This window comes from Gossypium hirsutum, chromosome D09, assembly GCF_007990345.1.
Source record: "Gossypium hirsutum isolate 1008001.06 chromosome D09, Gossypium_hirsutum_v2.1, whole genome shotgun sequence".
Lineage (NCBI taxonomy): Eukaryota > Viridiplantae > Streptophyta > Magnoliopsida > Malvales > Malvaceae > Gossypium > Gossypium hirsutum.
Window position 1 is genome coordinate 52408505 of NC_053445.1, and position 25165 is coordinate 52433669.

The 25165-nt window shown below is 30.3% G+C and overlaps 1 protein-coding gene and 1 long non-coding RNA gene across 2 annotated transcripts; both read left to right on the forward strand.

The window, feature by feature from the left end:
- The first annotated feature begins 4996 nt into the window (after window positions 1-4996).
- On the forward strand, window positions 4997-7417 carry LOC121221035 (uncharacterized). The gene is made up of 2 exons (XR_005918329.1): window positions 4997-5388; window positions 7229-7417. It is a non-coding gene; the product is annotated as an uncharacterized lncRNA (long non-coding RNA).
- Window positions 7418-15679: 8262 nt separating this feature from the next.
- LOC107928982 (cellulose synthase-like protein E1) lies at window positions 15680-19924 on the forward strand. The gene is made up of 8 exons (XM_016860298.2): window positions 15680-16390; window positions 16616-16717; window positions 16825-16944; window positions 17521-17733; window positions 17840-17942; window positions 18411-18583; window positions 18882-19232; window positions 19311-19924. The coding sequence occupies exons 1-8, from the start codon at window positions 15794-15796 to the stop codon at window positions 19869-19871; spliced, it is 2220 nt and encodes a 739-aa protein (XP_016715787.2). The 5' UTR covers window positions 15680-15793; the 3' UTR covers window positions 19872-19924.
- Window positions 19925-25165: the final 5241 nt, after the last annotated feature.

Here is a 25165-nt window from a genome sequence, read left to right on the forward strand (position 1 = left end):
TGTCTAAACTTGATCTTAGATAAATATGGGCTGATTGGATAAATCATTTTATTTTTCTCCTTGATAAAGCTTTGATCAAATGGTCGTATAAACTTGATATTGGATAGACGTGGGTTGATTAAAAGATTATCCATATTTGAAGGTGTTTGTTTGATAATTTAATTTAATTTAATAATATTTGTGAAATGGTACGTGATATCATTATTTTTAATAACTTTCGTCAAATACTGACAATTTGACATATTTATTAACCAGTGTTAAGTTAAGTAGGCCATCGATGTTAAGCTTATACTAGTTTATTGGGGGCAGATTCCAACTTCCAAGTAACTGAAATAAAAGAAGGCAAATCTCTCTTATTCACTCGTGGAGAAAAGGCAAAGAATTCTCCAGTCGCTAATATCACCCTATCCAAGAAGTGCTCTTTAGGGTGGGCATGACCAATGACTAGAGCATTGCAAGTAAGGCATACCTTCCATAAGGTGAAAGTAAACAGTATATTTCAAGGGATTTTCGATTTGATTGCCCATAGTTTCGATGAAAGATTTGCAATGAGCTAATCCTTCCACTCAGTACCAGAAATGGAGGAGACTTGGGCAGTAGTGTGGATGTAACGCTAAAAGCTACATGTAGTTCAGCAATCATTGAATAGATGTTGTACATTTTATTGAGAGCTAAAACATAACAAACATAAATCCTCCAACTGGAAGTGTCTTGGCCGAGTGAAAGATTTTGTGGGAACGGCCTTAAACCCACATTTCCAAAGGAATATTTTCAATTTAGGAAGTAATCTAGACTTCCAAATATATTTCTACAGTTGTGAGTTTGATCTAGGGACAAATGCACTCATATCCAAAGCCAAAGGATATACACTCGTAAGTGTGAAACAACCATTGTTTGATGGTCCCTAGCACACAATATCACACCCTTAGAGGAGGAACCAAATACTAGAGTGCAATTACTTTTCCGAATTGGTTGAACGTCCAATTACATTTCTCTCAATGAAGCGATCACTGGATGAATTTCATCATTGATCTTAATCTTGACCAATTATCTAATAAAGAATTAATCGTCATCTAAGTGTATTAAGGATTCCTATGTTATTGAATGGAAATTAAGAAAATAAAAATATTAATTATTGAATAGAAATTTCAAATCATAAGCATGAAAATCTAATTTTTATTTTTTTAAATACAAATATAAAATATAAACTTTTAACAGATATTTTACCGAAGAATATACAGAGGACAGCACAACCTCACATATTATACAAATAAATAACTAAAATATAATACCAAATATAATATAAATACGTAAATGTTTATAATAATATTAAACTTTATAAAAATGAAAACATATATTTATTCTCATGGTTTTTACGATTTTATTCCCCATTGTTATTTATATATTTTTATTGCTTTGAGTACTTGTATTGGATTGAAACGTCTAACAAAATTTATTATAAAAAAAACTATTTATGTGTAATCGAAATGTTTAACAAAATCTAAATTGAGAGGTAAAAATTATACGAATATCATCGAGTGACGAAGCTAGGGGTGGCAGGCTCGATCCCCTAAAATATTTCTGAAGTAACTTTTATTTATTAAAAAAACTCACTCATCACATAATTTTCATTTTATTTGTTTCGGTACCTTTTTTTTTTCTATTCAAAATAAATTAATCAGGGTGAGAAACAAAAATCATATAATAAAAAAATATAAAATTATTTTGAAGGGTAAAAAGGAGAAAACAAATTAAAGAAAAAGAGATTTTTTTTGGCCACAAAAGATGTATAAATAAGGAGATTGTATTTACTATTTACTTACAAATATATATCTAGGGTTAGTTGTGAGATCTACTTTTTCTGTAATTTATTTTTCCGAGTTAATTGCAACAACATCCCTAAATTATGACTTTCATTTTAAATTGATCCTCATATTTTAAAGCATTTTAATTACATCTTCAAACTATCGAGGTTATATCAAATTTTGAGATTTTTGAAGCTTTTATAGAAGCTTTATTGAACACCAATTTTTTTCTATTTTACTTTATTTTTAGTTTTTATTTTTAAAAGTTATGCAGTAACATTTTACTTTTCTTTAAATTTTCATTTTAAATTATGTCACGTAAGATTTAATGTATCATTTAATAGTTTTAATAATTGAAGAACCTAATTGATATAACATTGATAATTTAGGGATGTTATTAAAATATTTTAAAGTTTAGAGACCAAATTTTTTATTTTTTTAGTTCCCTTTGATTTTTTGGGCCAATTTTAGAGTTGGGCTTGAAAGGAGTAAAAGTGGGTTTGGGCATGTTTTGAATGGCCTTTTTAGCTTTGTCTTTGGGTTAATAATAACGGATTGCTCTATTCTTATTATTTTGTTACTTGCTCTATTATTTTTATTTATGTTTTTATAGAGATAATTTTAGCATTTTGGTTAATTTTATTACATTTTATAATTGTTTCAGCTTAATTATATTATATTATATTTTATTTTATTTTATTTGCTTGGTTCTAATTTTTACTTCCATTTTATTGTCATTTTTATTATTTCTAGATAATAATGACTTTATCGTCTGTAAAAATAAGATACATATTGAAAAAATTTGAGAGAGAATTAGTCTAATTCGTTGGAACAAAATTTTTAGCGAAAAGTGCATTTGGAATAGAAAGCAGATCGATGGAGTGGAACATGTTCGATGGAGCAGATTAAATTTTAATTTTGGTTTAATTTTCACATTTTACTAGTACTGTTATTTATGTGGTATAATTTTTCGTTAAATTATGTGTAAATTATTACATAATATTTTATTAAATTAAAAAGTAAACAAATTTAAATTATTTCCATTCAGATTAAAAAAATCATACTTCTTGTGGAAAAGATGAAACCCTTTTCATGAGTATGTTTAATTTTTTAGTCTAGGTGGGAATAATTTAAATTTATTTTTTTAACCCAATAAAATGTCATGTCAGTAAGTTACATATTAGTTAATGGAAAGTTGTGCCACATAAATAATGGGATTAGTGGAATGTGAAAATTGAACCAAAAATAAAGTCTGCTGTATACAAATGTACCAAATTAAGATTGATGTTTACATTAAAAATTATATTAAAGTTCATGTATAATTATGATATTTATCACATTATAAATGGACTAAACTTAAAACAATCAATACACTTCAATAATTTAAAGCTCTCACTTTCATGTCAAATGTAAAATCTAATAAATTACATTATAATAGTGTTTGGAAAGACACCTAATAATTGAATTTGGGTGTAATTGCGTGTAATTACACAATGTGACATATTTAGGTAACCATTGTAATTGATGGGTCCCACTGAATTGGGTATGATTGGAACACCTCAATTACACTTTCCAATTCTTAGGAGGGAGGGTGAGTATTGGAGTAATTACATAGATAATTACACCTAAGTCTAATTTTAATAAAATATTTTTTTATACAAATTCTAAAAAGTATTTTATAAGTATGAACACGTATGATTGTTTGGGATGGTTATGGAAATAAATTTTCTTATATTATAAAAATAATTTGTGTATTTTATAAAATTATAACAAAAAATTATAAAATTTAAATCCTAAAATGTTTCTAAAGTTATGGCTAAAAAATGTATTATAAAAAAATAATTTACATGTTGTAAAAGTGTTATAATATATTTATTTGTAAAAAGTTATGGCCAAGTATGGACATAACTTATTTATGTGTCCATGCTATATGTTATACAAACTAATATACTTATTCATAAAAAAATGTTATACTTTCTTTTTTATCATAACTTATTTATAAAAAATATATTATTTATAAGGAGTGTTATGAAAGTTTTGAACAATTTATAAAAACCTTTTTTTTATAATATTATATTATTTTTTACTTAATTTACATATTATAAAAAAGGATTTAACCTAATTTTTATAATTAAAGATATAGACTATTTGGACTATGAAATCAAATATTATAAGGTCAATGTTAAATATGTAAATAAAGAAAAGTATCTTGCAACATATGTAGGTATGAGACCGTTTGAGAGAATGGTGATAAACATAAGCACCATAGACAGCTCGTGAACTCTTTAATGTGAGACATTCAAAGCTTTAAAATATAGATGAGAAAACATTTGTTTTTCTAAAAAAAACATTTCTCATATTAACAACATCACTTCAGTATAGCATAAAAATCAAGGTTAATTAGATTATAGTAGCATATTGTATATTTCATAATTTCAATAATAGGGAGAACTAAGAAGGCCCATAATTTATAGAATACATGAAAGAAAAAGATCTTGATAATTTTAATAATGCATGTCCAAATTCATATGATGACGAACTCAGTCAATGATCAACATATGATGATAAGTAACATATGTTAAATATTAAAGAGAAAATAACCCAACAAATATGTGCTAAAATAATTAAATAAAATTACATATAATATTAATTTATCCTGCTATTTTTATTAATAATCATATTATCGATTAATTATAGAAATTATACTGATATATCTTAAAGATTTTGAAAGTGCTCAGGCACATAATGTTAATTAGATAAAGATTTAAAAAAATCTAAAAGGGAAAGAAAATTTCATGAATTGCATGTTATTTTGTGGATGAAGTTTCAGTTCAGTGGCATAGTGAAAAAGATTGGATTGTTGTGTTGAGTAATAACTTTTGCTTGAGACGTATGGAAATTTTGTTTCCTATTTTGTATTGGAATGAGTTTAAGAGACGTATGGATCTCATCTTTGAATGTTACATGATGCTCACATTTAATTCATTAATGGTAAATCTTTAATGGAATGCAACTATTCTGAATGTCATAATCATAAATGTAATATTATAATAATTTGGTATATTAGAAACACATTAATTAAAATTTAAAAAATTATATTTATTAAAAATATAATAATGAATTTTAAAAAATATAACCACCAAAATTAGTTCAATGGATATTTCAATTTTTATCTATATAGGATACAGAAGCTGTGTTAGCAAAATCATTGTCATGTATTCTCTATTTATTTAAGTCTTGAGCTTGAATCATTTAATAAATTTCAAGCAATCCTGGAGCTATCAACCATGGAGAAATCTGCCCCTCTCCATGCATGCCATGTAAACAAAATCACCATCATCATCAACAGAGCCCATGCGTTCCTCCATTCCATAGCCATACTGTTCGTGATTCATTACAAGCTTTCCTTGCAACAATACACCTGACTAACACCAAAATGAAAGCATAAAGCACCTTTCAGCACAAGGCACATATCAAACCCAACAAGGAAAACTAAATTACCTTATCTCTTTCTTACCTGTAGCCATGTAACAGCCCGTTTTCAGTGAAATCAGAACAGTGATTTCGGGGCTACAAATCCGAGGTCAGAAGAAAATTATTTTAATATTATTTTATGGCCTATAGTATGATAGAAATATCATATGAAAATTTCGTTAAGAAATTTTATCGTTTACATGTCTAATTTGATGAAAATAATTAAATTGCACAAAGTGTAAAAGTTGAATTCTAGTAGCTTAAGGTATTAAATAGCTATGAAATTTAAAATTAGAGGTCCTTATATGGAAAATAGACCATTTTGAGGAGTTAGTAGATAAGGATGATTATTCATCATTGGAAATTAAGAAATTATTAAGGTTAATTTTGGAAAGACGATACAATAATGATGATAAATAAAATAAATAATTAAAATATAATCATTTTCATCATCTTTCCTAAAACAAAATACATGGAAACCCTAGCCATGGATGTTGAGTTCAAGTAAGCTATTTTTGCTTAATTAGGTATGTATTCTTGTTTCGTTTTTAATGATTTTTATGTTTCCGAGATAGTAATAGCTTAATCTAGCTATATTGGGGATTCATTTGCAAAACTATTAAAGTGTTAGGGTTTTACCATGGATGAGTATAGTTGAATTATGAAATTTTATGGTAAAAAATGAAAGGTTATTAATAGATAAACAACTTTTGTAAAGAGAATTTTGATGAAATTATGATTTAGGGACTAAATTGAAAAGATGGAAAATTCATGGAAAAATTTTGAATTTTATGAAATTCATGGGCTTTTATTGATATATATGAAAATTGGCTAGGCTTGAAATAAGGATTAAATTGTATGAATTTCATTTTCTGAGTTTAGGGATAAAATCGTAATTAACAAAAAATATAGGGGCAAAATAGTAATTTTTCCAAAGATGTGTATTGGACTGAATTGAATATGAATTGTATTAAATTGAACTAAATTCATTCGTATAGATCCGGATAGACCTAGTACGGAATTGGATCAAGAAAAATAAAAAGTATCGGATTAGTAGCTTACAAATCTACGTATATTTGTCGAGGTAAGTTCGTGTAACTAAATTGTATATTTGTATGATTTGAATTGAATATTTTTGTGTGTGTGATTTGTATATTATTGATCACATATCCGACAAGTACTAAGTCTCGTTTGAACATTGAAAATTTGATGGATACAAACTACATGTCATTAAGGATTCTCGAATTAGTTGTGGTCCTGCATGTGTTGCAGACACACCACAGCTCCCAAGAGCGTCCTGTTATTTAGCTATTATGAGCATCTCATTATATGGTTATCATGATTTTCCCGATATTTGGCTATATTGAGCTTCCCGATTAATGGCTCTCTTGAGCTTCCCGTTTATGGCTAGTATGAGCTTTCCGACAATTGGCTCGCAAGAGCTTCCCGTTATATAGCTCTCATGAGCTTCCTGCTACATGACTCGAAAGAGCTTCCTGATTACATGCTCGTATGGGCATAATTGTATATGAATTGACGGATTACAAATTTGTACACTTCGTATGTACTATCAGTATATCCAACGATATTTTAAATGGTTCAACGGGCAAAGTTTTGATATGAGACAATATGAATTCGAGACGAATTATTATGGTTATGTACTTGAAATACATGGATATGATTTGTACATGTTATATGGACACATGATGTGGAAAGTATATGTATATGGAAATTTGATTATTGTTGAGCTCATACATGTTTCTTGATATTCATATGAAATACATGACTAACATGGTTGATGAGGATAAGTGTTTAGGCTATTGACCAAATTGCTTTGGATATATCTTGTTTGCTTACTTTAAATATGAATAAATGGTAAGTTAAATTCCATGTTATACGAACTTACTAAGCTTAAATGCTTACTCTGTTTTATTTCCCCTGTTTTATAGTAACTCGAAAGCTGGTCGGAGCTACATCACACTATCCATCGGCCCGTTTCGGTATATATAGTAAATTGATTTTGGTTATAATGGCATGTATAAGTTCATTTGGCCAATGATGACATACAATTGTTTTGTTGTGATTAGTCATTTGAATGGCTTGAATTTGATGTATATATATGGCATTATCATGTTTAATGTGTGCTTGGTATGGTTGAATGATGGATAATTCATAAGCATATTGATGGTTGGATTAGATTGGTATATTAGGTATAAATATGTTTATATGTGTATTTGGTTAATTTGGTAAGTATGGATTCTTGGATATATGTGATGATATGTTATGTTTAAGACTTGAGTTTGGCTTGTTTTAAGTAGTTTTATATGGCTTGATGATGTGCAAAAAGTGTTGATGTAGGTTGAAGACAAATTGGGTGAGAAATGTGGCTAGAAAAATGGCCTATTTTGTCCACAAGAGCAGAGACACGGGCGTGTGTCTCAGTCGTGTGTGACACACGGCCAAGTGACACGGTTGTGTGTCCCCTGTATCTTTTAATTAGTGCAAAACAAAATGCTCACACGGCCTAGCACATAGGCGTGTGGCTTGGCTGTGTGACTTAAGTCAGAGAGCTCATAATTTTGGACACGGGCTGGGACACGACCGTTTGTCCTTATTTCGAATGTCCACACGGCCTGGCCACACGAGCGTGTGTCCTTTGCAGCTTTGAAAATTTTTAATGTTTTCTGAAAAATTCTCTGAGTACCCAGTTTAGTCCCGACTTATTTCTAACATGTATTTTGGGCCTCGAGGGCTCACATAAGGGACAATGTGATGGATTTGGATTAGTTTCTGATATGAGTGCTAGATGATATGAAATGTCTGTTATTTGATCTGTAAATTTTGGTAATGCTCCGCAATCCTATTTCAACGACGGATTCGGGTTAGGGGTGTTACAAGCCACCTCCTCCATGAGACAATTGTTGTTTATCACCTCCGAGGGTTCCACTTGTATCTGAAGAATCCTTTGATACCTCCGGAGCCTTTTTAGTATTTGATTTACGCCAATAAGAACTTATACCATTGAAGTGTGCAAAGTTGACCTATATTTTATATCCAAATAAACGGAAACCGTTCAGACGAAGCGTCACCCTTCTTGTATCAGTATAGTTTGCGAGTCTCACAAAACCAAATCTTTCTCCATTTTTCACTTCTCTTTTTTGGAATGAAGACATCCACAACCATGCTGTGATACTTTCATCCTCCAAAGACCTCTCCATTGCATGCATGGAGGAAGGTTCAATACAAAAACAGTAACACAAATCTGTCCACTACACCTGATCATGGCTTGTGCTACCTCAAGCCTGAATTTTTTTTTTTCAACAAAATTATAGGCCCAAAAATATACTTAGGATAAACATGCTCGTTTTTAGCCCGCCTTGACTTGAATAAGTTTTTTTATTGTTGTTTTCTTATCATTTTGTTATTATATTACTACTATTTTGTTGTTATTGCTTGAATATTATATAACTATTGTTTTATTGACAGTTTTGTTATTATTTTAGAGACATTTGCTAAGTTGGAATTATCTTAATGTTATTTAATTATAAATATTATTTTAATGTAATTTCATTTTGTTGGAAAATATTTATTTTAATGTTTTTACTATATTTGATGTATTATGTTTTTTAATTTGTTTTCATATAAAAAATAAACTAATATATATATATGGGTGGGCTAAGTCAGACTTGAGTATAGCACTTTTAATCTGGGACGAGCTTTGACAGGATTTTAGTCCCATTTTTTAGGTCAAGCTGGACCCAGACTAGAAAACAGGCCTAAAATTTTGTATCGGCCCAACTTGTGACATCCCTATACTTGGTCCGACCATATGGACCGGGAATAAGACTATTACATTTAGTGCCAAAGTGGTTTTGGCCAGAAATTGTATAATTTAAACATTTACCCATAGTGTATTAATTTAATTAACCAAAAACTTATTAATATAAATATCCAGGGTCATTAATGGATGATCAATTGCATTTGAAAATGATTTAAAAAGTGTTTTTACTCAAAACAAGGGCAAAGTATCGATACTTAAACAAAAGGTATCGATATATTTTTTCTATACCATTGTACAAAATCAATACCAAAATAGCATTCTGGAACTCCAAAAATTCAAATGTTGATGAAGGTATCGATACCTAGCCTTCAATATCGATACCAACACAAAAAAACTATACCAAAATTACATTCTGTTTTAGAAATTTTGAGTTTCAAAGCCTAGGTACTAATACCTATACTCTTGGTATCGATACCTTGGGTAAATCTTTGTAAAACTAAGTTAAAAAGTTCACTAAACCTCCTGCAATATATTGGATTCATCTCAACACTTAGAAACCAATTTAAGATGCATTAAAACGACTTAAAACAACTTCAATTCAATCATAATTGTCACATTAACAAACCACATTTGCAAACATACTTAAAACTTCAATAATTAATTTCATATAGAACCAAAATACTTCAAATAAAAACCAAAATAGATAGAGTTTCAAGAGTTTACATTTTAGTCCCTAACACTTGAGAACACATTTGGTCTACCTATGTACATGCCATTTTAACTCAAAATATAGTACCTATATTCTTGGAGATTTTGGGGATGTGATGAGATGAGATGAGAGATCTCCTAGCTCGACTCTAGCTCTTCAAGTCTAACTGTACCTATGCGTTAAAATAAATGCGTTAAGCCGGTGAAGGCTTAGTAAGCATTATAAGGTAACTAATAGGTAAATAAATCATATTATAATGTTTAAACTTATTAAATTTAAAACATATCACGCACAAGCAAAATTTCTACTATTATATCTTACTTTAACAAAAATTCAAGTTACTTTTCATAGCTACTAAACTTACCACAACACTTTGTGGAAATCATTTGCTCACCATTCACAACCTTAGCCCATAGTAGACTTTTATAGAACGTACTGGATATACTGAACAATTACAGAGGTGCATTATTATGCACTAATGAACAAAGAGCACTGAGGTGCTATACAAAGAGCACAAATGTGCTAAACGGAAAGCACTAATGTGCTAATAATCGGAGAGCACACTAAGGTCCCTTACTGACATGCCACGAATATCCTAGTAGTTCTACATTCTGTCTACTCGGGCATTAAATCCAAATTTAATACAATTTCTCATAATAAACATATGTCTTGAAAAATATTCTATATTTTTCCTATTTCACAATTTAGTCCTTAATAAATAAGTTATATGTATAGTATATTTTTCACACATATATTTCTTTCACAACATCATTACTTAGTATTCAAACAATTATATAATTTCATATTCTTCACCTATACTTTTCTTTACATATTTCATAATTTCACAATTTAATCATTTGTTTAATATTTATATATATTAATTTTACATTTCTATCATAAATAATTTATATATTAAAATCATAAATATTTAAAGAAAATAAATTCAAATCCTTGTAGTACTTATGAAATATCCTCTTCTTCATTTACTCTTCAACCTTCTCTTTTCCTTTTCCTTCAATTAGGTCCCCTCTTTTCTTTTCTTTCTCTTCAATTTTCATAACAAGCATATAACATTTGTATATTAAAAACTAAAATCAAATGACTTGCCTAGATTATTTAATATAAATAAACAAATATGACATGATAATTTTATCATTTCTTACCTTAACTCATTGAAAACAAAAAACTTAACTCTTGCTTTTTCCTTTCTTTAACATATTTACGGGGGACTCTCTAATGAAACTAAGATGCTCACTAGCCTTTAATATAGTTTTTACTAAAGAAATTCCAAAGAAAATGAAGGTTTTGAGCTTAGAGTGTTCAATAATGGAGAGAATAAAAACAAAAGATGGGTGATGGTAGAGATGAAAGTGATGATTTGACAACTTTATATCTTTTCTCCAATTTTCTACACCATTCCACTAAAATGTCTCAATATTTTTAAGTAAAATGATAAAATTGTCAGTAAGTCTTTGACCATCCATCTTTTCACTATAGCTGTAATCATTATGTCTAATAAATATTTATTTGGCTAATTACCACTTTATCCTTTGTTGACGCCATTTTTTGGATGAAAAACGGGGTCGACTTGGGTTTTGAAAAATAAAAACAAAAACGGGAGTCGCCACCAATCCTTTTTGATAAGGTGTGATCGGGTCACCTTGAAAAGTGGTTGTTTTTAATAAACAATTTGATTTTATTAAAACAACAGTTTTGGTCCACGAAATTCAGAAAAACAGGTTCGGGAGTCGGTTACGCACGAGGAAGGATTAGCACCCTCGATACGCCCAAAATTGGTACCTAGTTGATTACTTAATGTCTTAGTGTCGAAAAACTGAAAACTTTAGAAATATTTAAAATACGATCCTAAAAAAAACTCGGATAACATGGATTGAAATTCAAGAGGATATTTGGCTATTCGGTCAATCGAGAAATCGAAACCCAGTACATTAGGGCACGTTCCTCGAATTTCCAAACGCAAAACATTGCCTTATTTTGAAATTTTTTTTAAAAATATATTTAGCCGTTTGGTTGAATGAGAAAAATCGATACCCAGCACCTTAGGGCATGTTTTCTCTAATTTCCAAACGCTAAATATTGCCTTATTTAGAAAAATCCTCATCTCGAGAAAACGACATGTCATATCCAATGCGTTAGGACATAACGTATCAAATTCTCGATGCGAGAATACATGCCAAAAAAAATTTACTTATTTAAAAAGACATTTAATTATCTCGGGTTTAGAAAAGGGATTATGCCTAGTAAGTTAGGACACGATCTTTTCTTAATTCTCGAGATCGTTTAAAAACTTGAATTTGAAAAGATTCGTGTATTTAGATTTATTGCGAAAATCGAAACCCAGTAAGTTAGGGTACGACTTTCTCAAATCTAAACACGAAATTTTGCTTATTCAAAGATCATGATTCATCGAATTAATCTAACTCGAAATGGTAGAAATGAAACTCGACGTTAATATGCGTACAAAATAATATTGAATATGATAGCATAAAAAATAATACAAGCAACAATGATAAGAATGAATAAAATAGACAGATTAATAATATGCAAAATAACAAGTATAAGCAAATAAAATTAAAACATCCTCTTTAAAGAATAATAAAACATAAATAAATAATAATAAAAATTAACAAAATTATAAAAAAATATAAAGTATGTATATATATGTGTATTAAAATTACAAAGTATAAAAATATATACGTGGATATATATATATATGAATTATAAAATATATGAAAAAATATGTATGTACATATAAAGTATATAAAAAATAAGTAAGTATATATATATCAAAGATGTATACGTATAGGTATATGATAATAATAATAATAATACAAGGTTAAAAGTCATTTAAACTTAGATAAATAAATAGAATAGAAATATAATAATACTAATAATATTAATACTAAAATAATGCTAAAAACAATATTAATAAATAAAAGGGTGATAATAATATCAATAATGATAACCCCAGAAATAAGATTGATAATATGAAAAATATGATAATACAAACAAGAATCATGCCATCAAACGATGTTAATAAACAATAGAAATAATAGTAGTAGCCACAATAATGCAAAATATAATATTAAGATTAAACCAAAAAAGAAAAGAAATAACGATATCAAGTTAACCGATATGACGATAACAATAGCAGAAATCTAAAAAAGGACTAGATCGGGGTTCAAGCGAAATTAAAGGTAAAAAGCCTAATAAAATAAATAATAAAACGTGAATAAGGATTTAAGTGGAATGCGCATAAAAGGATAGGGGACTGAAAGTGAGATTATTCCCGATTTTAAAATGCACAACTTTAACAGAGATTAAAGTGAAGCAAGAAACAAAATCATTGGGTAAATTAAAAAAAAAGAATAAAACGAAATAGGGACCAAATTGAAGACATTAAAAATGCGGAAGGACCAATTTCGAAAATATCCCTTCAAGTGAAAAACACGCGGATCCTCCTGGTAACGGGTCGGGTCGCGCACGGGTCGCACAAAACGGCGCCGTTTTGGCGCTAAAACCCCTCAGTGAAACAGTGCCGTTTAGAAAATTCTATTTAAATTAATTTTAAAAAAAATATCTTTGCAACTGCAGATAGAAAAGAAAAAAAAAAAGGCCTCCCATTTCATTTTCTCTGTTAGGGTTTTAAAACCCTTTTTAGCCGCCATCGCAGCTCCACCGCTAATGGTGGTCGGAGACGCGCCATTTTAGGCTCTTAGCCTCTTTCAAGCGGATCCGAAGGCAAAGGTAACCCTTTTTTTATCTTCTTGTTGAAAGGGAAACAAAACAGAATAAAAAAATAAAAAAAAAAGAAAGAGGAAAGATTGAAATAAAAAACAGGAAATCACCTTAGTTTTTTTTTTGCTTTTTATTTATTTTCTTCTTAATGTTTTCTTTCTTTTTTTACAAAAAAATCGGGACTCCCGAGTACAGTGATGAAGTCCCCCTGATTACATTTCTTCATGGCTTTTATAGCCTAAAAATCTATTCTATTCTATTTTATTTTTCATTTCTGTCCAACATTGCTACTGTTGCTATTGTTGTTTTCATCTTTTCTTGCAGGTATCCTTTTCAGCCTTCTTTTGCAGTCGATGGCGGTCAATGGAGGCAAGTATTTGCCGTTTTGGTGCAAGGCGCGCAGACCTCGGGCGTGGTGCGCGCTGAAGGCGCACATGGGTAGCAGCGGCGCGAGGCAAGGGCAGGGAACCCTAGGGTTCCCTGTGCTGTTTAGTTTTTGGGCCCCAATGGGCCGTTCAAGGTTTTAAAGATTTGGGCCGTTTTGGCCTGTTGTACATGGATCGTTTTGGGCCCGGGCAAATTGGGTTGTACATCCTTCCTCATCTTTCATAATTCCTAAGATGGCTCATACTTTACTTTGGTTAAATTTCTTCTTAATCCTTCCTTCCTTTTCACTACTATTATGTATCTCCTAACTTATTATTTTTCCTATCTTGGCCACAACAAATTCTCTATTCTTTCAATTAAGTCAATGCATCTATTTAAAATTTCCTATCTAAGGAGTATTCTCTAATTTTTTATCGGGTCTAAATACTTTCTAATTTAATACTCAATTCCTATTTGTTATATTTTAAGAATTTTGCACTAATTCTTGACCTGATCCATCACTGTACCTAACTCCGAGTTAAAACGCAGATGTTACACAACTCGAACCTGACCCAAGCCATGATCAAGTTTATTGTCCACAACCATTTTTACCCTCCAATAATATAATTTATTTTAAATACAAAAAATCATTTAAATAAACTTTTTGGATTGATGCTCGATTGATTCCTGATATTAGGCTCCGTTTGTTTCACTGAAAATGGCTTCCGGAAAATGATTTCTGGAAAATGACCTACTTTTCTGGAAAAGCTAATAAAAGTCGTTTTCAATTAAGCAAACATACATTTGAGATTTTTTTATTTTTTTATTTTTTCATTGTTTAATTGAGTTTATTTTATATCTATAATTTTATATTTTACATTTTTTTTACATATATTAAAAATATTTTGTTAAATTTAGGTCCATTGCAATGATCATTTTTTAGTTATATGACTACCGACTGAGTATTTTTTTATTTAAAAATGTGACATTAACAAAATTGACAAAAAAATCAACAATACGTCTGCAGTTGGACTTGATTTTCAAATCTAGAAAGTAGAGGGGCTAAATTCTTGAAAATAAAAGTACAGAAACTAAATTGCAAATTTGTGAAGAGTATATAGACTTATGATATATTTTAACATTTATACTACAAAACATTTATTATTAATATATTTATAATTGTAATAAATATTTAGTATTAAAATATTAATATTGATATTTTCAATAATATGTGAATAATATTTTTTAAAATTTACTATTAAAATAAAATTTAAATATTAAATAATTTATTAAAAACAACAAATTATGTTAATTATATTAATAATTTATTATATGACTAAATATAAATAATTAAATACGTATGTTTAATAATATTAAAAAATATAATATTTTATATTAATATTTTAATAATTTTAAATATTTTTAAAAATAAAAATAAAATTTATTATCAATATAATAATATTAAACTTGATTTAAGTTAATTTTTATATAAAAAATAAAATTATCTATTGAGAGTTCTTTACCGGAAAATGACTGACGCTTTTGAAAAGGGTAAGTCATTTTATAAGGAAAAATGCTTATTTTCCATTGACCTGTAAGTCATTTTCCGTTGACCAAGCTGTTTTCTGTGAAACAAACATAGGAAAATGCAGAAAATATTTTCTATAAAATCTTTTACATGTAACGGACCTTAGTTTAATGGGATGTTTAAAATAAATAATAATGGAAAAAATTATATTGAGATGTTTAAAAATAAATAATAATATAGATCAAAATATATTATACGAATAAAAAGATATCCATCGACATCCTATGCATAATATGTGGTGGATAATTACACTTCAAATTTATTAAAGGTTTTGGAGTTCGTGCAGGCAAAATCGCAATCGACAATCATCCATGGAGAACTATGTACATATGCAGGAATGCCATGGACACAAAATCTCCATCATCATCAACAGAACCCATGCTATCCTCCATTCCATAGCCATACTGTTCTTGATTCATTACAGGCTTTCCTTCTTTTTCCAACATCCCCCAAACATCACCATCCCCACTCTTCCATGGCTTCTAATCTTCGTCTCCGAGTTGCTTCTCTATTTAGCATGGCTCCTTGCACAATCCCATCGTTGGCGCCCTGTTTACCGGACCGTATTCCCCGAGAGATTGCCAGGTGATGATAAGCTTCCGGCCATTGATATTTTCATTTGCACTGCGGATCCTAACAAGGAGCCGAGTGTGGAAGTTATGAATACTGTGATATCGGCTATGGCGTTGGATTATCCACCGGAAAAGCTTCATGTTTATGTTTCCGACGACGCTGGCTCCGATGCAACGTTGCGTTGTATGAAGGAGGCTTGGAACTTTGCCAGGTATTGGGTTCCTTTTTGTAGGAAATATGGCCTCGTGACTGCTTGTCCGGACGTTTATTTTTCCAGCTCCGAAGATGGCTTTAAGGGTTCTTCTGAGTTCAAGGCAGAGAGGAAAAAGATGGAAGTAATATACTGCAAATTTATACATTATTCATATACATTATATACTCATTGCAAACTTTGCTTTGCTAATTAAAGACCACTACCAGTGGATTATGAAATTTTTTATACCAAAATTAAATTATATATTTTTATCGAGAATTAAAATATAATTTTATTAAAAATATATGACCAAAGGCACAGGTATCCAGAAGTGATAAATTAAAGTTTATTTATTTTTTCGGTTAAGGAAAAATACGAGATTTTGAAGCAACGGATAAGGCGAATTGTGCAAGAATATCATAGGGATGTCACCGTCAACAATAAACTTGACCACTCATCAATAATCGAGGTATATCCCCTAATTTCAATTCATTTTAATTCTTTTTTTTATATTTAAAACAATATGATGTTATTAGAAAAATAATTGATGATAAAAAGTCACAAATTATTTTGCAGGTTATAAACGAGTATCACAAAGAGAAAGACGAAGTTAAAATACCTATACTTGTTTATGTTTCTCGTGAGAAAAGACCTTCTCGTCGTCATAATTTTAAAGCCGGAGCCCTTAATGTCCTTGTATGTCACTTTAGATTTATGAGTAATTGTTTAATTTGATTGGTTTGATTGATTTTCTTTAACTATAATTAAATCGATAAATTAATATAAGCTTAATTGATCTGACTAAACTGATTTGATACTTTTCAGTTCAATTGGTTTTTGTCGATTAATCAATTATTTTTTTACTATAGTCTCTTTTAAAAAAAAGTTGGGTTTCATTGGAAGATTGGGTTAATATAATCGGCCTGGTTAAGCATAAAAAAAAAGGTGCCCTCATGATCCTCTTTAGGGAAGGGGAATAAAATATTAACAATACATTCCCGTAAGCCCCCTGGGCAAGGGCAAGTACAGGGAATACAATACTAAACATGTTTGATATTTCACACATCAACAAGGTTAGTTAATTGGGTTATGAAATTTAATCCGATCAACTTAATCATTTTAATCAAGACCTTAACTAACTTAACCGAATCGATCAATTAGCTTGGTTATCATCGATTCTCACTCACTCCTACTCTACTTTAAGTCACATTTTTTTCTTGTTAGCTAACGTATTAATAACTTATGTTTATGTTGTTTTCTTTTTACTGTTAGCTTCGAGTCTCAGCGACGATAAGCAATTCTCCATATATTCTAGTTCTTGACTGTGACATGCATTGCAATGATCCAACTTCAGCTAGGCAAGCAATGTGTTACTATTGTGATCCTCAAACATCTCAATCTATAGCATTCGTGCAATTCCCTCAAACATTTCGAAATATTAGTGAAGACGACATCTATGACAGCCAACTTCGATTTGTATTCAAGGTTGATAACTAAGATCTTGTGTGTGTATATATTAAAATTGATCTTTTAATTTGATGAGAAGTAGTGGTGGTCGATTGTTTTATTCATTTTTCTCCTTTGAATTCAGATACAATGGCATGGTTTCGATGGTGCCGGAGGACCAACAATATCGGGTACAAACTTTTATATAAAGAGGGAAGCATTATTAGGCAGTTTTAGTAAGCAACAAGGTGAGTCAAATTGTTGTTACTACTTTAAACCAGAAAAAAAAAGAGTTATTACTACTGAATTAAAGGTTTTTATATTGATAAGAAAATATAATAAATTATTAATTATTATTTTGCTTAAGTTTGAAGTGAGGGAGGCTTGCCTTGACCCAAAAATTCATTTCAGTATTAAAATAAAAATAATTTTTAAAAAAATATTTTATTTTAATATTTCTATATATTTAATAAAAGATTAATTTTATTATTAAATATGAATTATTGTATATGAGTAGGGTTAGGCAAGGTGACTCTCAACATATATATATTTAATTATGTAGAGATGCCAATAAGGTGGGTGATTTTTTGCCCGCCTCAATCTCGATCAAGTTTTTTATCTCTAATCAAGTGTAGCATAAATTGTTAACAAATTTTTTTTAGGACGTAAGAAATTGATAAATTGCAAATGTTATAACTAATGACACGTTAATATAGATCTTATGGCACTCAAAAGATCATTTGGTCCATCCAATGACTTCATTAAAACCCTAGTCGAAGACTATAAGCCATGTTTCATAGAAGATGGAGAATCTTCAAGGATGTTGCTAGAACATGCCAATGTTTTAGCCTCTTGCTCGTATGAAGATCAAACAACATGGGGTACAAAGGTAAGTATACATTAGCTTCTTTCTCTTAAATTTTAATAATATTGTATAATTTTTTAAACATATTAAATCTAAACTATTTGTATGATTGATACACATATGTTTACAAATTAATTATTGTGTTTTAGTTACACATGTATTTACAATTTGATGGTTAGACTGATAGAAGAATTTGACTGATGCAATATTGATACTTTGAGGATTCGATTAGAATAGTTTAAAATTTAGGGACTAATTTATGCTATAGACAATAGTTTGGATATGTTTGGTGTAATGAACCCTTTTATATATGTTTATGCAGGTGGGTTTTTTGTACTTTTGTGTGTTGGAAGATTACTTCACTGGATTTACTTTACATCGTAAAGGTTGGAAATCAGTGTATCTTTATCCCAAACGGCCACAATTCTTAGGGACAGCCACCACAAATTTTAATGAAGCATCAATTCAATGGACAAGATGGGTATCTGGGCTTACTAGTGTTGCTATTTCTAGGTTTTGCCCTCTCATTTGTGGGCCTCTAAAGATGTCTTTGGTTCATCTTATGTGCTATTTAGAAGTTGCATGTATGCCTCTTCTTTATTGTCTCTCTATTTGGGGTTTTGCTCTTATACCTCAACTTTGTCTCTTCAATGGCATCCCTTTGTACCCGAAGGTAAAAAGCATTCATATTTGACATCATATTAGTTATTCTCGATTAGGACAGACCTTTTACTTCTTTTTTGTGCCACAGATTTCGGACTCGAACTTCAACATATTTTCGATAATTTTCATATCAGCTATTTCAAAAAGCTTATATGAAGTTGTTACAACCGGTGATCAATTTAGGGTATGGACAAATGAATGGAGAATATGGATGGTGAGATGCGTAACATGTTATACTTACGGAAGCTTGGATGCTATTTTGAATAAGCTTGGCATAAAGGAAGCTAGCTTTTTGCCAACCAATAAAGCAACAGATGATGAACAAGTTAAGCTATACGAGATGGGTATTTTTGATTTTCGTGCAGCCACCATGTTTCTTGCTCCATTGGTTACAGTTATTCTCGTAAACTTTGCAGCATTTGTTGGAGCTGTTTTCAAAGCTTTGGTTGTGGATGATAATGGAGATCGGTACTGGGAAAAGATGTTCGGCCAAATGTTTCTTTCGTTTTACATATTGGTTTCGAATTATGCAATTATTGAAGGGATGATTATAAGGAAAGACAAGGCTAGTATTCCATTATCTGCTACTTTGTGGTCTGTTGTGTTTTCGGTATTTATCTTGTTGATTGGCTCTGTCATTTTGTGTTAAATTCTGACATTGGAAAAACAAAAAACCTTTATTAAGATTTCTAAGTTATTTCATGTTTTTATTGTATGTTGAATTATTGAAGGGATGATATTATATATGTTGATCATTTATGTTTGTGCATTTTTTTTCTCAACAAAAAATAATTTATTTCATAGAAAAACCTCATTAGAGGCAATGCCTTTGGCCTCTTGAAGGTGATTCCTCTTCTCTTGTGTCTTTTGCATTTTATGGTTTGGAAATTAAGTTGATGGGTATTTATGAATTAGGTCTGTCTTTTTGTTGCTTTTGGATTTTGATTGTCGCACCGTGAGGGTGATTGTCTTCTCTGTGTTATGCTCATAATGTTCGAGGTATGGTTGAACGAGCTTGTGTTGATTGTTCCATAGGAGTTTTGGGATGGAAGAACATCGTTGACTTGGGTCAAGATGGTTGTTTCATTGGTTAATTTGAGCACTTTTTCATATTTACTGTTGACACTATTTTTTTGATAAAAAGGGGTTAACTTGGGTTTTGAAAAATAAAAACAAAAATAGGAGTCGCCACCAATCTTTTTTGATGAGTTGTGATCGAGCCACTTGGAAAAATGGTTGTTTTAATAAACAATTTGGTTTTATCAAAACAGCGATTTTGGTCCACGAAAATCAAAAAACGGGTTCGGAAGTCGGTTACGTACGAGGAAGGATTAATACCCTCGTATCGCCCAAAATTGGTACCTAGTTGATTAATTAGTGTCTTTAGTGTCGAAGATTGAAAATTTAAAAAAGATTCAAAACATTATCCTTTGTTGAAATGCTAAAAATTTCGAGAAAAGAGCATATTTTACGTTAATCGAGAAAGAGAATTATATCCCGTAAGTTGGGATACAATGTCTTGAATTCTCGATACGTGAATAAATGCCAAAAAAAATTATTTATTTTGAAAGATATTTGATGATCTAGGGTTTAGAAAAGAAATCATGTCCTGTAAGTTAGAATACGATCTTTTAATAATTTCCGAGATTTTTTTAAAAAAACTTAAGTTTGAAAAGAGTCGTATATTTGAATTCGTCGAGAAAGTCGAAACCCCGTAAGTTAGGACACGATCTTTTCGAATCTCAAAACACGAAATTTTGCTTATTTTAAAGCCATGATTTACATTAAATAAAATTAATTTAACATAAAATGGTAGGAATAAACACAATATTAATATGTGTAACAAAATGATAATGATAATACAAGCATAACTAATATGAGCAACAATCAAAAAAAATAAAATACATAAAAAAAACAAATCAAGTATATATGAAATAATAAGTAAATAAAAAGGGAACTAAAGCAATTCCTAAAAATAATGACAAACACACAAATAAATAAATAAATAAATAAATAAATGTCAAATAGAACTACAATAACAATACGAATAATAAAATATAAATATTTATGTATGTATATCAATATATTTAAGTTATAAATTATAAAATGTGTGTGTATATATATATAAACGAATATGCATATCTATGTATATATATAAATTATAAAGCGTAAAAAACATGAGTATGTATATATCTAAAAATATGTAGGTATATGTATAAATTATATGAAAATATAAAAAACATATAAGTATGTGTATGTATTCATGAAAATAAAAAATATGTATATATATATTTTAAATATTATGCAATATAAAAATATATGTAAGTATGCATATAAACATATATGTGTATGTAAATTAAAATATGTATATATGTATATAGATATATATAATTAAGAATTATGAAATATATGTAAATATATATACATACATGTTTATAAAAATTAGAAATATGTGCGTATGTATATACCATAAAATGTAAGCATACATATATTTGAAGTTATAAAATATAAAAGACATATATGTGTATGGATGTGTACGGATTGTAAAATATGTGCATGTATATATTATAAAAGATATGTATATATATAATAAAACTTGGGATTAAAAAGTATACATAAATATTTGGTAATAATAATAATACAATATTGGTGATATTATATAATAATAGTATTAAAATAAATAATTTAGTAATAAAATAATTAAAATAACATACGGATAGAGGTGTCCATGGGCCGGGCCGAGTTCGGGCCAGGCCCAGAAAAAATTTCGGCCCGGCTCCTAGGCCTGGGCCCAGCCCGACCCGAAATATGGGCATAGAATTTTGTCCAGGCCCGGCCAGGGAATAAAATCCTAAGCCCGAGCTGTAACACCCCTTACTAGTATTCCGGCTCGGAACAGAGTATGAGGTATTACTAAGTTTTTTTAAAAAAATTTCGACAGCATTTCTGCTTAATTTTGCTTAAACCTCCTGCAAATTTAAATCACAATCCAATATATATATATCAACCAAACTCATTTATAATAATACTCACAATTTAACTATTAATGAACACCACATTTTAAATCAAACCATAACATATATTTACATGATGATTCCATATTTCATAGGTCGTCTATACATGCCATAATTTTCCGGAACGATAGTAGCAAAATACCCCAAGTGTGAAGGATAGTGTGGATGATTGTCTGACTTCGTTCCAAATTTCCGAGTTGTCGGAAGTCACTATAATCAAGGGAAAAATAAAATCGAGTAAGCATATAGCTTAGTAAGTAAACACATGATAAATAAGTAATTACTCACATAACTACACCAAAATATAAACTTATTCATGAATAACTTCATTGTTTAGGCAATTTCCAGCAAACTGTTTTTCTGCGTCATAGTCGCTAATTTATTTTTATCCGGAGCTACAGGGCTCCAAATTGAGTTTCGTAAATTTTCCCTGAAACTAGACTCATATACCATTTCACCATAAAAATTTCAGAATTTTTTACCCAGCAAATTAGTACAGTTTATTCATTAAAACTTCCCCTGTTTCACTGCCCAACGGTTCTGACCCTTCCTCAAAAAAAATTCACTTAACTCTCTGTACAAAATTTTAAAAATGGTTTCGCTTGTTTCTATTAAAAATAGAGTCAATAAGGAATCCAGGAATATAAATTTCACACCATAATTATTTTTGTACAATTTTTGGTGATTTTCCAAAGTTAGAACAGGGGATCCCGAAATCAATCCAGCCCTGTTTCAGTAAAATTCAGATATCTCCAAAAATACAACTCTTTTGCTTATTCTATTTATTTCATATGAAAATAGACACATTCAGCTTCAATTTCATATATTATTCAGCTTCCCATTCATTTTCCACCATTTATGGTGATTTTTCAAAGTTACCCATCTGCTGTTGTTCAACACAGTTTATAACTAAATCGTTCCTTTTTTCGTTTTTGATATTTTCTCCCATCTCATACATGGATCGATTTAGTATCCAACTCAATATTTGCCCCATAAAAATTTCCACCATATGGAAATATTCACCTTCCACACTTTTTCGTTGAGCACTCGGAATGTTAACCATTATTGGTGGATCTCGCACTTAGCACCACCACTTAATCGGGGAATCAGCACTTAGCAACCCCTTGGGGGAATCAGCACATAGCAACCCCCTTTTTATTTCAGAGATATGGTGGATATCGCACTTAGCACCACCAATGAACTGGGGAATCAGCACTTAGCAACCCCTCGGGGGAATCAGCACATAGCAACCCCCTTTCACATTTCAAAGATACGGTGGATATCGCACATAGCACCACCAATGAATCGGGGAATCAGCACACAGCAACCCCTTTATGTACAACATACTTCGGCTTATTCCGAGTGTTCAACCCATAAATCATATATTGCAACCCTTTACCACCTTTCCCGATTTAACAACATTTTTAGGATATGGCCAAACATTTATTTTAATTCCAAATAAATCTCAACATATATCAATTAATGTCAAAATAATACATCAAGTCACATGTTTACTTACCTCGGTGCAAAATATCGTAATATTGCACTTCACTCCACTATCTTTTCTTTTCCTCGTTTGAGATAATCTTCACGTCTTTCTTGATCTATAATAGCAAATTTAACTCATTTAATGTTCACATTCATTAAAATAATCCACCACCCAACTTTTTGAAAAATTACAATTTTGCCCCCAAACTTTTGCATAATTACACTTTTGTCCCCAAGCTCGGAAATTAAACTTCATCACTTATTCTTAGGTTTTATGACATGCTGAACATTTTTCCCTTCTATGGCAACATCAAATTCTCACTCTAACATACACTTATGAACAATAATTATTTTTACCGATTATGCCTATTTACCCGTTTTCGCTTAAAATCGCTTAGCAAAAGTTGTTTAACATAATTTATAGCTTCATATTCCACCATAAAACAGCAAAATAAACACATTTCACCTATGGGTATTTTTCCAAATATGAGCCCTAACACGAATTATTGCTAGAATAAGCTAAACCGAGTTACGAGGATTCCAAAAATGCGAAGAACATTAAAAACGGGGCTAGGATGCACTTACTATGAGCTTGAGAAAGCAAAGAAACCTTAGCTATGGCTTCCTTCAAATTTCGGCAGCAACTAATGAGGAAGATGATGATTTTTGTCATCTTTTTCCCATTTTATTTTTTTTATTACCAAATGACTAATATGCCCCCACTTAAAAAAAATCTATTTCTCTCATTTCTTATGTCTATTTTTGTCCATCAACTAACTAATGGTCTAATTACCACATAAAGACCTCCAATTTAAAATTTCATATCAATTAGATACTTCTACATATAGAACTCAACTTTTGCACTATTTACAATTTAGTCCTTTTGACTAAATTGAGTGCCCAAACGTCGAAATTTTCGAACGAAATTTTTACAAAAATTTTCCGTGAAATTGTAGACCATAAAAATATAATAATAACCATATTTTCCCTCGTCGGATTTGTGGTCCCGAAACCACTATTCCGACTAGGCCCAAAATCGGGCTATTACACGAGCCCGGCCCGGCCCGACCCATTTTTTAATAAACACCAAAAAATAATTTTAAAAATAAAAAAAAAGTATTTTAAAAATAATTTAAAATTAAAAAATATATTTTATTAAATTCGGGCCAGGCCGGGCTCGGGCCAAAAAAGTGGTGCCCGAGGCCCGACCCATTTTCCAAACGGGCCTCGTTTTTTGTCCAAACTCATATTTCGGGCTTATATTTTTACCCGAACTCTCCCATATTTCGGGCGGGCCGTCGGGCCGGGTCGGGCTGCCAGGCCCATGGACACCTCTACATACGGAGGATTAAAATGAAACTAGACAGAATTTTAGGGCAAATTAGTAACACATAGAAGAGAAAGGACCAAAACGATATGCGTGATAACTAGCGAGGCCCAA